The 14659-nt window shown below is 40.1% G+C and overlaps 1 protein-coding gene across 3 annotated transcripts; it reads left to right on the top strand.

The window, feature by feature from the left end:
• Nucleotides 1-86: 86 nt before the first annotated feature.
• Nucleotides 87-13477, top strand: lamp2 (lysosomal-associated membrane protein 2). 3 transcript variants are annotated; one of them, XM_084010212.1, is made up of 9 exons: nucleotides 87-240; nucleotides 4357-4472; nucleotides 5105-5315; nucleotides 5429-5590; nucleotides 5674-5903; nucleotides 6014-6121; nucleotides 6482-6536; nucleotides 6652-6822; nucleotides 12286-13477. In XM_084010212.1, the coding sequence occupies exons 1-9, from the start codon at nucleotides 195-197 to the stop codon at nucleotides 12426-12428; spliced, it is 1242 nt and encodes a 413-aa protein (XP_083866338.1). In that variant the 5' UTR covers nucleotides 87-194; the 3' UTR covers nucleotides 12429-13477. The 3 variants fall into 3 exon arrangements, with proteins under 3 accessions (XP_083866338.1, XP_083866339.1, XP_083866340.1); XM_084010213.1 differs by lacking the exon at nucleotides 12286-13477 and adding an exon at nucleotides 11553-12279; XM_084010214.1 differs by lacking the exon at nucleotides 12286-13477 and adding an exon at nucleotides 8472-11366.
• The last annotated feature ends 1182 nt before the right edge of the window (nucleotides 13478-14659 follow it).

The following is a 14659-nucleotide window of genomic DNA, read 5'->3' as shown; positions in this document are numbered from 1 at the left end:
GCATACAGTACTAATTATCTCTGTAAAAGAGGGGGAGAGACTGCCTCCTCCTAGTTTAACAACGTCCCTGTCATATGACTTTCATTTCCTGGTACAGTCGGTGACTGAGCTCCATCCTAAACACCACAGCCTGCGCTTTACTGTCGGGGTTTCTCATCTTCTCCTCCGGTGGCTGACACTCCAAAAATACTGCCATGTATCGATATGCTGCATTTGTTTTAGTCGCCGTGGCTGGAATCGGTATGTATCATCACCTTTTATTAGTCTTAATAAAAAAAGTGAGGGGGAAATCGCTATTGCTTTCTGCGAAGTGACGCGATTAACGCTAAACTTATGGGACACTCCGGGCCTGGTGCTTCTGGGCTCAGGCTACATGCTCTGTAGAAAGAGACATGTCCTAGATATCTGCTAATTTATAGACATAAATGTGGTCTAAGGGTGAATTTACTGTACAGGCCTCGGCACGAGAATCATCGACGGTTCGCTCGAGGTACAGTCCAGTCGTGATGTGCCAAAAAAAATCTAGCTAGCATGCTAATTGTTACATACGTCAACAACATCAAACTGGAGCACCTCCAAGTCGCTGTGTGCAGTTTAACAAACTACACATCCTCTCGTAGTTGCATTTTTTTCTTTTCATGTCAATGTATAACAACCCATTAATACACTGGCTGTAGCGTTAACTGCAAATATAGCTTTAACGTCGTCTTGTCTGACCAAAAATGTTGGCCAGTTACCGTTAGCCAACTTAGCCTTTAGCTTACTTGTTCACGTCAGATACGTTGGATTGTTTTGAAACGCAAGATTGAGTTAATGTTATAACTATCCGAGTCATGTCTGCTGCTAATAACAACGTTAGCCACACACTCCGCAGTTAAGAGTAAAACATAAACGCATTACATTTTTTTTAACTGGATAAAATTGTTGGCATTCGTGTTATTTAGGTTTCGCAGTTTACAGTAAATCAGCACGTGACCGTTCAACCAGAACAAATTACCGTTAAGCCAATGTTATGTGATAGCATAGCCGGTTGGCGAACCAGCTAAGCTAGATATCGGTATGACGGTAGTTACACAACGAGATCACTTTATTTGAGATGAGCGTTTTACATGAGGAATCCACTGTTAGTTCTTCGTCTGTTGATACTGTGGTTACATTTATGATGACGTCACGTGACCCGCCGGGTTATCGAACATTAGTTTGACACAGATGTTATATTTTGTTTATGGTGTGATGGATTTCCTCCAAAGTTAATCTCAATTCGAGCTAGTTTTAGGAATAAGTAATGCTTTATTTATGATTGTATTTGTTTTCTGTCTGTATTGACATTGTAGCCCAACACAGCTAATGAAGGGGTGTATGCATTTTCTCTCGTCCATTCTTATGGGATATATGCAACTATTTTGAAATGACAATAAAGTAATTTCATACTTGCCATGTACCCTGAAGTACCCTCTTAGCTTAGCCGCAGTCGCCAGTCTGACTTATCAGTAACGGAGCCAAATATTACAGAGGCTAAGTCACGACCCCTCTGGTGTCTCCCATATGACCTTATTTACATTTCAGAAAGCAGGTTTATTGAAAACCTTGAGTTAGTTAACCCTGAGATGAGGGAAACGCTGGTTTTTCGGTTTCACAAAGCCAGTTCAGCATAAATATGAGTCAGTTACCCGGGCAACATACCGTGAACCTAACCTGCTCGCTGGCAGGTTTTCTTCAACAAACACTGGGTTTCGCCCTACATGTCTCCGCCTTTTTCCGGAATCTGAACCAACTCTGAAAAAATGTGCCGTCCTTTCCTCGTCAACTTAATCTATATGGAAATAAAAGTGATTCTAGCAGCTTTGCGTCGGGAGAGAATTTTGATTACCTTTCCTACCGATCACATATCAAAACAATATTCTCCGACATTTTCAACATTTCATATCGCGGACATAATCCACGACTAGTTTCTTTGCAGAGCTCTTTAGCTTTTTTTGCGAACGGGAGATTTATGAAAAGTTTAAGGACATTTCTGTGTTGAAATAGACGGCGCATCTATTTACTGTTTAATATGTGAAATATGATTAAAATCATTTGCCTTAGTCTACATATTTGCATAATATTCTTATGCTTAATTTTCAATTGAAGCCACTTTATTTTTGTGCCTGGGGGGATTAAACCTATATGAAAATGATTATTTGTTCATTGACTTTGTGAACCAAGGGAGTTGAACCCCTGTCGCCTCCACTGTAGGCAGCGTTGCTAACCATTACACCACAGAGTCGCTCTATGAAGCTGAACATAAAGCGTTCAATCGACTGTTTCATTAAGTTAAACACATTAGATCGGGCAGTAATTGTCTGCCACGTGAACTATCTCTACTTTGCTGCAGTTACGTTGCTCCGCTTTCTCAGGATGAGCTCATTTTCTACATAAACTCGAAGTAATATCTAATAACGCTCTCAGGTTGCCATGGTGAATCGTAGTATCGGAGCTCCATCGATGATGGCTTTGTAGAGTCGGCAGGCACGGGCATAACTCAGAGTTTACATACTCAGAGTTGATTGAACAAATTCAAACCCGCTGTTCTGAAACCGAAAACTCAGAGTTGAGGGTTAGGTTCAGAGTTTGTTGAACCTGCTTTTCTGAAACGGACCCCTGTGTGGAGACACTCAGTGAGGAGCAACAACGGGATACCCAGCTTCCGTTACCCTACCAATCCTTCCTTGCCAAAAGTGACTCCAACCAAGGTTACCTATTTGCTTTCAGGCACATGATTGACACTGAACTGTTTGGATTCCAAAGTGAATTGGAGACGCATCTTCAAGCCGTGCTTTAAACAGGCATTATTACACCGTCATCATCAGAGTGGATGGGTGCATAATTACCTCTGGCTAAACAGTCTGACAGTCAAGGATGCATATCCCGGGGAGCTAAAATGTTCTCATCACTTGACCTTCAGTCTGGCAATTGGCAGATGGGACGCTTCATGAATACACCCGCATGCTGCCAAGGCTTGTTTTGGGCATGTTTCAGATGGCGATGGAGTTTGTCCTCAGGGGACTTTGTGGGAAACATTGCTGATCTACCTGGAGAATGTCATTGTCTTTGTTAGTGTGGAAGAATTCCTGGACTGGCTTCCACAGGTCTTCAAATGTCTCCACAGCTAAAGGTTGTATCAAGAAGAAACAGCCTGAAGCTCCAAGGTGCCATCAGGAAAAAGGAGGAGGATTCAAAGACGTTTAGGAAAAGACTATAAAAAAAAGTCCTTGTTAGTTAATCAGTCATAGAAATTAAAAAACTAGTTACTGAAAGAGAAACTATTCAGTACAACTGTTGATTTGTTAACTTCATTTAAGTTAAGGGTTTACATTAAATCGTATGCCAGGATATTTTATCTATACCTGTAAAACACCATATGCCGCTGAGTCAGAGTTGTATTCTGGCTGTACAAACGGCATGTCACTGGATCCCGGTTGTAGGTCAGTAGAAATGGCATGTATGCTGCTGAATCAGAGTGGTATGCTGCAGGTACAAAAAGCATATACAGCACACTATTACATCCTGCATTTTGATAGCTGTTAACCAAACCGGTGCTCTCATAGATGGTGTAAAATAGATGGGATTTCAATGTAATTATCAAGTGAGGTGTCGCAAACTTGATGTCTTAGAACCCGACCCTTCAGTAAAAATAAGGTATTTTTATAGCAAGGTCACAAACATCTGTGTGAGTTTGAGTTCATGTTCCTTGCTTTATAAGTTTAATGGTGGGATTGTCGCAGCCAGCTGCATACTGGTAAAACTATATATAGAACATTATAATGGACCTTGGCCTCTCTTCTGTTAATTGTATACAACTTCTCAGAGGTTGTAGACAGGTACAGGTCTTGGTTGCAGAGTGTACTGTTATTCTTTTCTTGTTGTTGTTCACTTCAGTGAACTTGGGGTTATGCAATTCTTGGGTACATGAGAAATAGCCCTTAAATGGCCACTGCCACTTAAGGGACTGGTAAACAAGGATGTTTCCTGCCTTTAAGTTGTTATGTGTAATCATTTTACAGCCTGAAACTGGCCTTTGTACATTGAATTTGGTCCCTGAAATTAAGATCTCCTGTTAACATTCGTGACTCATGAGTTCACAAAATTCCCTGATCCAAGTCAGCTGGAAAGTGGTGGTACTGATGGTGGTTGTTTGCCTAAAAATATGCGGGTTCTTAATCTCTCATATTGGAACAGATGGACTTCATATGAAATGTCACTGACTTTCCACCGTTTGCAACTATATTTTTAGCGGACAGAGCAACCTGTTCAGTCCCACCTGCACTAATAATTTATGAGAGTATGGAAAATATTAATTTCCCTTTTTCTTTTCAGCATTCCAGCTGTCACATGGCATTAATGTGACTGTCAAAGACACGGACAACAAGTTATGCTTGTTTGCCAATCTAATGGTCAACTTCTCAGTCACCTATGAAGTAGCTGACAATAAGGTGAGTGTCTGGGCTAACTAACCTCAATATGTTCCACTATGACGGCCTTTGTTTCATATATTTTGCTACATCAGGATCCACAGTATCATATGAAATGAATGTACCAATATAGCAAGGCAGCTCTGCTCTTATTAGCCCACCTCAACAGCATGACTGTTAGACAACTCGTCTGGAAGCAAATGTCATCAAAAGGGAAATTAAGAGAGTGACTACAAAGCAAATAGATTCTAGCTATTTGGCATTTCTGTAACTAATGGATCCTTCTTATTAGCTGTCTTATCAGACTAAAATGTAACTGAGTAACACACCATTTGCAATATGTAAATATGAATGTATTTGTGTATATACTGTTTTTAATCATACTTTTCTCATAGTGCCATGTTTACAGAGGAACTGCTTTAGGTGATGAGAAAAAGTAAATGTTCCTTTTTATTTTTAAAGAGTTTAAGTGCCTAAGTACACTCCCTCCTATTTGCCTGGGGCAGACGCTTGAATTAAAATGTTCCCTGTTTAGAGTCATTGGATCTATCCCAGGAGTTAAAACTGTAAAGGTCTGTGACGTTTGCTTTAAACAGTTTGACATTATACTTGTATAATGACAAGAGATATGGTTACACTGTGTTCCCTTTTAGAGTGCAACAGCCGCATTTGAGCTTCCCGACAATGTCACTACTGATGGAAGTGCATGCAATACCGCAAGCTCATTGTTGAAGGTTAATTTCGGAGACGGACACTCCTGGAGCGTGAACTTCACCATCAATGGGAAAATATACCAGGCAGACACCATCACCTTTTCCTACAACCTCAGTGACACAACTGTCTTCCCTGATTCTGTATCAAATGGTAACGTCTACACATCACCGGGCAAACAAGAAGTACACACATGGATGAAAGGCTATGTACTGATGCTGATGTTTCTTTTTATTATTATTTTTTTTTTCTTTTTTTTCTTTTAGACACCGCAACTGTTACTGCAAAGTCTCACATCACGGATATAGACATGGACACCTGCTACTCGTGCAAGAGTAAAGACACGATCGAAACCGACTCAGTCAATCAGACGCTGTGGAATGTGCTCATACAGGCTTTTGTCAGTAACGGCAGCATAAGTGACAACAGTAAGTTCGAATGCAGCCTCACATCTTGCACTGCCTGTAATATTTTTCTCATGTTAACATTCATTGTCTGTTCTCTCACACAGTTACGTCTTGTGCTGCTGACATACCCACTACCCCTGTTGCCCCCACCACTCCTACTACCACTGTGGCTCCCGTCACAAACTCTACTTCCACAGCCCCGCCTCCAACCGTAACCCCGACCCCCACCCTCCCTCCACCCAGCACTGGGAAGTACAGCATCAAGTCTGATGAAAACAGCACAGCCTGTCTGATTGCCAACTTCGGCCTCCGGATTCGTGTCAAGGAAGTAGATGTATGTTGGTAAACGCAGAATAATAATGTTGAAATCTTGTTTTCCGGACGAAATGAAGATGATCTCCCATTTATTTTACTGATTTGATTCTCTTCCCTTAATTTCCCAAGATGAACTTCGAGCCCAACGGGACCACAGTCTCTGGCTCATGTGGAGTCAACAGCAGTGAGCTGGTGTTGATGTCCAACACCATGACCATCATGCTCACTTTCACCAATGTAAGTTTGATAAACCCCCCTGGTCACATTTTCTCATAGCTTTAGGATTTTAAGATAATGACAACCAAGAATTTGCACTGCACTTAGGCACTGTTGCTGTTTCTGTGTTTATATGCAAATATGTGTGTGAGCTGTGGCCTGGGGTTTGCATCCTCATTATCAGTCTCTCTCTGCTGGTGTTTCTGCTTTTGATGGGATGCATTGGATTGCTGTCTGGTTAAGTCAGTTTTTATGTATGTATTTTAAAAACCAAAATACATATTTTACTCAGCAACGGATGGGTGTACAAACGTAACAAATTAATTTACTTATGAGTATTTTTTTTTAACGTATTTTCTGTTTCTATTTTCCATCCAACAGGACACAAAGAAATTCCGCCTGCACGCTCTAAACATCACCGGAAAGATGAGTTCTGGTAATCAGAGGAACCATATCCACTCACAGACCAGACACCACACTGACAAGCAAGCTATCGTCGAGTCTTTCTTTTATATCTGTGTTTATATCTGTGTTTATATCTGTGTTTCCAGGCGCAGTGTTTTCTGAAGCGAACACCAACCTGAGTCTGTGGGAGGCAGCTATCGGCAGCTCCTACATGTGTAACAAAGAGCAGAACTACACCGTCACCGGCATGCTCACCCTCTACACCTTCGAACTTCAAGTCCAGCCATTTGCTGTCAAGAAGGGTGCTTTCAGTACAGGTAGGTTATTCTTTAATGTTTCATATTTAGAGTCTGAGGGGGAGGGGGGACCATAGAGCTGTAAAGAGCAAGAGGATTGTGCGCTTTGCAGATCATCATCAACCAGAATTTTTCCAAAGGAAACAAAAAACATTTGAGATAGATTTGTCATCTATTTAACAGTATAACAGAGAAAGTATTTTATTTGATCAAATTGAAAGTTGCCACAATTGACAATCACAATTTGTTTTAATCAGAGATGGAAAGCATCTGGTTTAGTTTGTTTCCATAAGAGATTAACCATTTGATTAAATCTTTGCGCTTAATATTAATATAAAATTTTACAATGATCTGTCTCGCTGCCATTATCTGTTTTGTAGCTCATAAATAAGTCATAGACTGCTGCCACCCAACCTAAGTAATAATTATTCCTATTTTACTTCATAATATCCTGACAACTGAGGGTAAGGATTTGACTATACACACTAAAAATCAGTGGTTCTCAAGTAGGGGTGTCATGATTTTGACTCTAAAAATTTTGGCTTTCGATTTCCGCCAAAAATTAAAATCGAAAAAAGAAAAAAGTGGTTTGGTGATTCTCTCGGTATATTTTCTTCTTTCCAACCCCGCTACTTGCGCGTCGCAACAGAAATACAACACCATGTAGCTTACCAGCAGCCTGCAGCTGCACTTAGAGACACCAGGTCTGCTGAAGGAGTCGTAAATGACGGAGAACTGGAAAATCCACCCGCTTCGCTGAAGTCACCAACAACATTTTTTCATGTAGACGACAAACGTGTTGGGAATGAAAAGTTTGTAGACTATGCTACATGCAGCTACCAAATGCCGCCACAGGCACCGCCATAGATATGGCAGGACCTAATCGCCAGGATTTGTGGCTTTTTCCAGGTGAGGAATCTCGAACTGTTGTTGGAAAATACCATTCTGCCATTTCTGCCTTCTTTTTGTGTGACTATATGGCCTTTAGTGTGGTCCATTCCAAAAAAGTTATGTTTGTTATATCACACTTAAAATAATTATCTTGTCGAACTTTACGAACCAAGACTCGATAGCCTAACACCAGCTTAGTTAGTTGGAAACTTTCATCCACAATATGGAAAATGTCTTTGGCTTTACCACAATGAAAATTTGAAATCGGAAAAAAATAAATAATAATAATTCAATTGTGATCTTGGAATCCAAGGTCAAATTGAATCTTGGATTTGGAGAGTTGTGACACCCTTATTCTCAACCTTTTTTGGCACTCTTCCCTCTAAATTAAGCAATGTCTGCTCATGCTCCCTCATCATAAGTCACCTGAAGGATATTTAGAGGTGACAATATCCCGTATTCCACAACAGCAAAATAGCACTGGTTTAAATCCTCAAAAGAGACAATCCCATTTCTAATCAAGTCTATCCTAAGCTAATGTCTGTCTTCCTGATGACTTCAGAGACCCCCAAATGACCTCCTGCAGCATGTTCATTAGTAGGAAGTGCGTCTTCTATCATCTGTCATGCCAAAGATACAAATGAGCACAATGTCATCTGATAACTTTAACATGGAGGAAATGAAGTGTTGTATTTTGGCCCAGCTGATGGCAAATGATCTGAACTGCTATCAGAAAACCATCGTTCCACCTTCTGACTTGACTCTCTTTTTATCTGCAGCCCATGAATGTTCATTGGATGACACCAGCATCTTAATCCCAATCATTGTTGGCGCTGCTCTGGCTGGCTTGATTCTCATTGTAGTGATCGCTTACGTGATTGGTCGAAGAAAGACTTATGTTGGATATCAGACCCTTTAAATTCACTTTGCAATCAACATCCCAGGGTTCCCAAGTCTGGTCCTTGGGGTTCATGTGCATTAGTTTAATTGGCAAGTAATTGAAAAAATCATCAAGAATCCAAATCTAAACTTAAGAACAACATGAGATATAGATGTGATTGGTCGAGACGTGAAATGCACATGGAGCCCTTTTGAATTGCCATTGCTTCAATGGTGTTTAATGAGACTATAATAAGGAGTAAAAATCCATGTTGAGATGGAAGGTTTGGTGTTTTTCTCAAGGACCAACCTTGTCTACCCCCAATGTTTGTTTCTGTTTTGTTGTTTTCTGGATGTGTTGTCTTTCCTTTATGTTGTGTTCTTTTGTTTCGTTTATGAGCAAGTGCAAAATCCACACGACTTCTTTTTTCAAATTTAAGATACCATGAAAGATGACTTTCAATAAACAACATTTACACTTACAAAAACCTCCGGACATTTATGTATGAGATACTTCAAAATCAGAATCAGCTTTATTGGCCAAGTAAGTGTAAACACGTACAAGGAATTTGACTCTGGCTTTTTGACACTCTCAATATACATACACAGAAATAGGCATATAACTAAAACAAGGATAACAAACTTAATAAAGGTAAACATAAACATTTTAACTACTATGTGAAGATATAAATATAAGTTTATATACAAGCACAGGACAATGACATAGTAAACCGTGTTAATTTAAATGAGTTGCTGTCGGATCTTTCATTTGCTCTGCAGACATTCCCTTTTTGTTGACTTTTGTTATTATTTAATCTTTGTGCATATTTCAGTTTTGACTTCCTTTTGTGGTTTGACTTTTCATCCCCGTGCTTATTTACATTTAAAAACGATGATCATTTTCAGCAGCATTTCTTTCACAAATCCAAAAAAAAAAAGATGGTCAGCTTTTCTTTCTTTCCGGAAAGTCATTAACAAGGAAGAAGGTCTACTCCATTTGGAAAGTAGTCAAGGGAAATATGCTTTAGCCCATGTTTTCACCCTGTAGAGCAGGAGGAACATTGGAATTATTATCCTTATTATGTGGCTCCAATCATGTGAACACAAAGTGTTTGTTGTTTAAACATGAAAAGACCTTTTTCTTGGGGGGACATTTTGGCCTCAAGCAGCACAAGTCCAGGTGGAGCTAATGACGCTAACGAGGCACTGGAACTGACAAATCATCGTCAGTGTTATTAATCACACCTGTGCCCTTGTAGCTGCAGCACGTCAAAATGTCTGCTGTTTGAAAAAGGTCCCCGACATTTGCACATGCTCCAGTCAGAGAATACATCTGAACAGAATGGTCAACTGTTTTTTCTCACACAATACATTTTGGCATTAGGGTTTGGAAAAGGGAGAGTTCTGTTGTGTAGATATTGACTTTCCTGAGGATATCTACGTGTAAATGCACTAAGGCGCTCTTCACATTTCTGCATTGCTGAGACACATTATCTCACCTGTGTAGAGGCGTGGGCTTGGCCTGAGCTCTGAGGGCTGCAGCTGGATCAGGGGACGTTAAAGTCCCTGGAAGCATCAGTTAGATTCTCAAGTGTTTCCCTGTAACACTGAATACTCCTGTCTGAATGAGAAAAGATAATGATGAAAAGTATTTGCTTTATTGCCAAGAGTGGGATCAGAATATTGTACGCCAGGGGACAATTTAGCTTCACACCAAGGCAACGGCTGACCTGGCTCTGTCCAAAGGAAACTTCTGCTTATGGCTCTTCTAACACTCACTTAGCATGTTCCGTCATGTTTGTTTGGAGAGGTTTTGATGTTCTCATCCAACTCTCTTGAGAAAGCACAAAGGGCGTTTCACAAAATATCAAACTATTGCTGTAAAACCTCATGGTATCCGCTCCATCAAGAACTTGCAGGTACGGTTGAATCTGTGTTTGTTCATCTCTTCAGATAAAGAACAAACACCACGCCTGTCTTCAGGTCTGTCTCCTCATTAAAGTAAATGCTAAAAGAAACCAGTCAGCCTGGTGAAATTGACAGCATCGTTGTCAGAGAGTTGTGTTTTAATGTAGTCGCTCTTATTAGGAAGCTGAAAGCGGAGCTTTTAAGTCAGGGACTTGGTGTAGGTTGTAATGATGCAGTATCAGGGAGGGAGGAAAGCATTAGTATCAGAAAGCCAATGTTACACATGGTAGTAGCTGCGTATTGTTGCTTAGTTCCAGCAGCGTGTTGTGTACTGATATCCTTGTTCGAACTGGGGACTGGAGCAAAAGCAGGCAGCAAACTACCGTAAATCTGAGTAGTAATGGTTGCATTTTTAGTTGCTCACATACTTAGTTTTCCCAGGACATTGATCATGTGTATGAGTTATAGCTCTAGATCAAATATGAGAGTTGATGTTTGCTTGTGATTGATGCTGTCTTGTGTATATCATTTGCCTTAATTATGAAGATGGGTTTTGCAGCACTGGTCTAAATGTTTACGTCAAGACATTTTCTCAATCTTAATCTCACAACTGTGCATTGCTTAATGATGCATTTCTGTTTTGTTCACTCACTAACAAATTCTGCTAAGAAACCTTTTTGGCACATCTCGAGTAAAGGGAATTTGTGCTGCAAGACCATCTTGTTACAGATCAATTCATGTGTGTTTTTGTGGAAAGAAATGATTTCATCTCCATTCACTCACGCTGTTAGCGATAATAAATTGGATTTAAAATTGTGTTTCAGACTGAAATGGCGCTTTTTAGTCTTAAAGATTTATGGAAATAAAAAATGTGTTGCTGCCCTGGACACCTGAGTAACCGTTTATTCTTTTTGCAAAACTGTCACAGCTTTAAAGGCTTCAGAGCTCCTTAAAGTCAGTTAGTAGGCTACATCTTTCTTCCAGCCATTCATGCCCCTGAGTTTTTTTTTACATCAATTCTTCTGTTCTACATATAACACGCTCACCTCTCTGCTCTCTTCATCCCCGTCTAGCTGAGGATTGCCAGGCTGATGGGGAGAACTTCATTGTTCCCATAGCTGTCGGAGTGTCCCTTCTTGTTCTCATTGTTATCGTTCTGCTGGCCTATTTCATCGGGAGAAAGAGAAACATGGCCACCGGCTACGAGTCCTTCTAGTCAAACTTTCCTTGTTTAGACCTTAACACCTTTCAAAGCATAATCAGTGTCTCTTTAACTAAAAATGATCAGCATGTTGTATTCTGGTGTTTAGTGCTGTTGACTTCCTGACTGTTTTCGTAAAGGAATAGATTGACGTTTGGGGAAATGTGCAAGGTGAGCAACCACTCTGTAAACATGAAGCTGCGGCCAGTTAGCTTAGCTTAGCACAAAGACGGGAAGGATTCATCAATTGTATTGATCTGACTTTTAGCAAGAGAGCATTTTGCATATTTCCCAAAATGTCAGACGATTCCTTTAAGAATTTCCTTTGCTCATCCTTCATGGCATTAATGGTCATACAGACTAAGACGTAATAACTACTTGAGTGATTTACTTTTTTGTGCCTTTGGAATATTTAATTCTCTTTACTCTAATCTCAAATCTTTTTGTAGATTCTGATCTCCTTTCTTGCTGCTGCGCCTCTTTTCTCTAACCCTTTGTACACTGTATATATATCCCTCTCTGAGTAATATTTTTCTGCTGACTAAAACCACTAACCTGCTGTCTCTTTCCTCTCTTGTCTGTCTTTCCTTCCTTCCATCTGTCAGCCGAGGAATGCTTCCTGGACTCTGATTTGAGCTTTTTGGTGCCCATTGCTGTGGGCGTGGCGCTCAGCTTCCTAATCATCCTCGTGCTTATTTCTTACTTGATTGGCCGGAGGAAGAGTCGTACTGGCTACCAGTCGGTATAATCCGACCCAGCTGCTTCTGCCTCTCGCACACGTTCAGCCCTCACTCCTCTTAAAACACCCTTTCCTGCCCGTCAGTTCATCGAAAAGCATCCCAAATTTCCCGCTCATTTGTTTGCCTAAAAATAACCGTTAGCTTATTTCTCGTACACAGTTTAAAATTGATCCCAGCAACCACCCCAATGGTTTCCTCTGTTTTTGCTTTGATGCCAATGACTTAATCGAGTACCAAAACATTTATGGTCAATATTGCATCCTTTGATTGTAGATTGCATGTTTTGAAGATTAAATTTATGGCTGTGAGTAGCCACCCACCTCCTCCGACCCCAGAGAGGCTTTTTCCCCCTCTCGGTTTCTGTGCTGTATAATAGTATATGTGTAAATTACTCTCTTGTATAGAATGAATGACGTTGAATTTTGATGACGTGAATGTAAAGAGCAAGCTCCACTGTTGTCATTCACACCCCGGACGCCACCGTTGTCACGTTGTCTCAAACTTTCATGTTAACACACCTAATTTAAAAACACTACATGTTGCACATTTAGTCACTTAATTGTTGTTTGATGAAAGGGACACTAAGTCACTTTACCAGCATTGGGACCAGTTTATTTCTGTTTGGGTTTCTTTTGGAAAATGTTTAATGTTTCATACATTAGAATGATTTATTTTCTGGAAATGTACACCTCTCTTCAAAGATTTACATTTGAGTGTTTGGTTAATTTCAGTGTTGTTCCCTTGTTATTTCAAAAGGCCACCTGGTTTAAACTTACACTGGTCACCAGGAGAAAACTTGGTTGGATGTACATTAATTACCATCCATGTGATAGTATAGTAGCAAGACCATGAGTCATAGTCAAACCATTTCATTTCTACGACCCTCATTTTTTTCGTTCATTTGATAACTCCCCTCCGACAGGTTTGTGCCTTTCTGTTGTGCACCTCGCTGTTGCTTGCTTGAAGCTTGTCTCCATCTGACGAAGAATGTGATATGATGAGCTTGTTTAACACAAGTGGGGAACAAATTTAAATAAAGTTTCATTTTTGTTTTGTATTCCCTTTCGTTCTTTGAACAGTTCTGCTTCGAGTGCCTTGACACGCTTGTGAGTCTTGTGACAAGGCTGAATTCAAAGGTTAACGGCTTGAAACCAAACATGCACGCTGCTGAGGGAACTGCTGCGATTGCTGAAAATGTCCATTCGACTTTGATCGACGGCGTGCTTTTTATAACCCAGAGGCATGACTCTCACTCCGGCTATCACGGCACATACGCAGGTTTACGCAGAGGCTTTTCTTTGGATACTACATTTATCTAGTTTGGAGATAAACAGTTAAACTGTGTTTTGTTAACATGGCTTTCCTTCCACAGACCTCACAGTTGTAAGGTTATAACGTGTTGTAATCCTTTCCCTTCCACCTCTGATGAAGTTGAGAAAATACAATCGTGTCGGTTTTGGTTGATCCAGCACGTTGGTCCAGACTGAAATATCTAAACAGCTGTTGAGATATTCCCCGTTAGTTTCATGTGGTTTTGAGTGAAATGTGTCAACAACTAATGGATAAATTGCCATAAAATTTGGTTCCGACAGTCAGAGTATGTCCATTTTTCATCTATGTTTCTATAATGCCCAGATCAAAATCCTCCCATATGACCTATGTGATGGTTTTATATTCCCAGTTACATTTTCCTGGGACAATATGTTGAAATTATCCACCTGAAACTTATAGCCTACCGATGTTATACTAAACCTACAGTATAGACAGTTTACTTCCTATTTCTATTAGCTGTAGTAGCTTATAAGCTAAATCTGTTAGCATTTAGCTCAAAGCACAAGTGTGCCTCAGTTTGACCTCAGAGCAGCTATGGCTCTAGATTGTTAGATGTTTATTTTTAAATTAGAATATATTTCATGTTTTATAAGTTATAGGAGACTGCATGTATTCCCGGTGTTAGCCGAAAGCGCTAATACAAAAAAAGAAGCTAATATACAAATCGTTACAAAACGCCATTAACAGAAGTCTGAATACAGTTCAGGAGCGATGTGTAAAACCTACTGTCGACATCAATCATAAATATAGAGGATATGAAAATAAATTGGATTTACAGCAACAAATGTAATGTGTAATTGAAAGTTTTACCATGACCATTACTGAATAATATGGTTTGTAGAGTTAACAGAGTTTAGATGTGTTGAAAGCGTTCATTAAAGTCGATGTGTCCTGTCAGTCCCATGTG

The sequence above is a fragment of the Eutrigla gurnardus genome (assembly GCF_963514095.1).
Source record: "Eutrigla gurnardus genome assembly, chromosome: 5".
Classification (NCBI taxonomy): Eukaryota; Metazoa; Chordata; class Actinopteri; order Perciformes; family Triglidae; genus Eutrigla; species Eutrigla gurnardus.
Note: the sequence above shows the minus strand (reverse complement) of the source record. Positions and strands in the feature narration are given on the sequence as shown.

Bases quoted from the DNA above. Each gene is read 5' to 3' on its own strand.
- lamp2 (XM_084010212.1), top strand. From the start codon at position 195: ATGTATCGATATGCTGCATTTGTTTTAGTCGCCGTGGCTGGAATCG. The intron at 5,591-5,673 runs GTAAGTTCGAAT...TCTCTCACACAG, and splicing joins CGGCAGCATAAGTGACAACA to TTACGTCTTGTGCTGCTGAC. The intron at 6,823-12,285 runs GTAGGTTATTCT...TCCATCTGTCAG, and splicing joins GAAGGGTGCTTTCAGTACAG to CCGAGGAATGCTTCCTGGAC.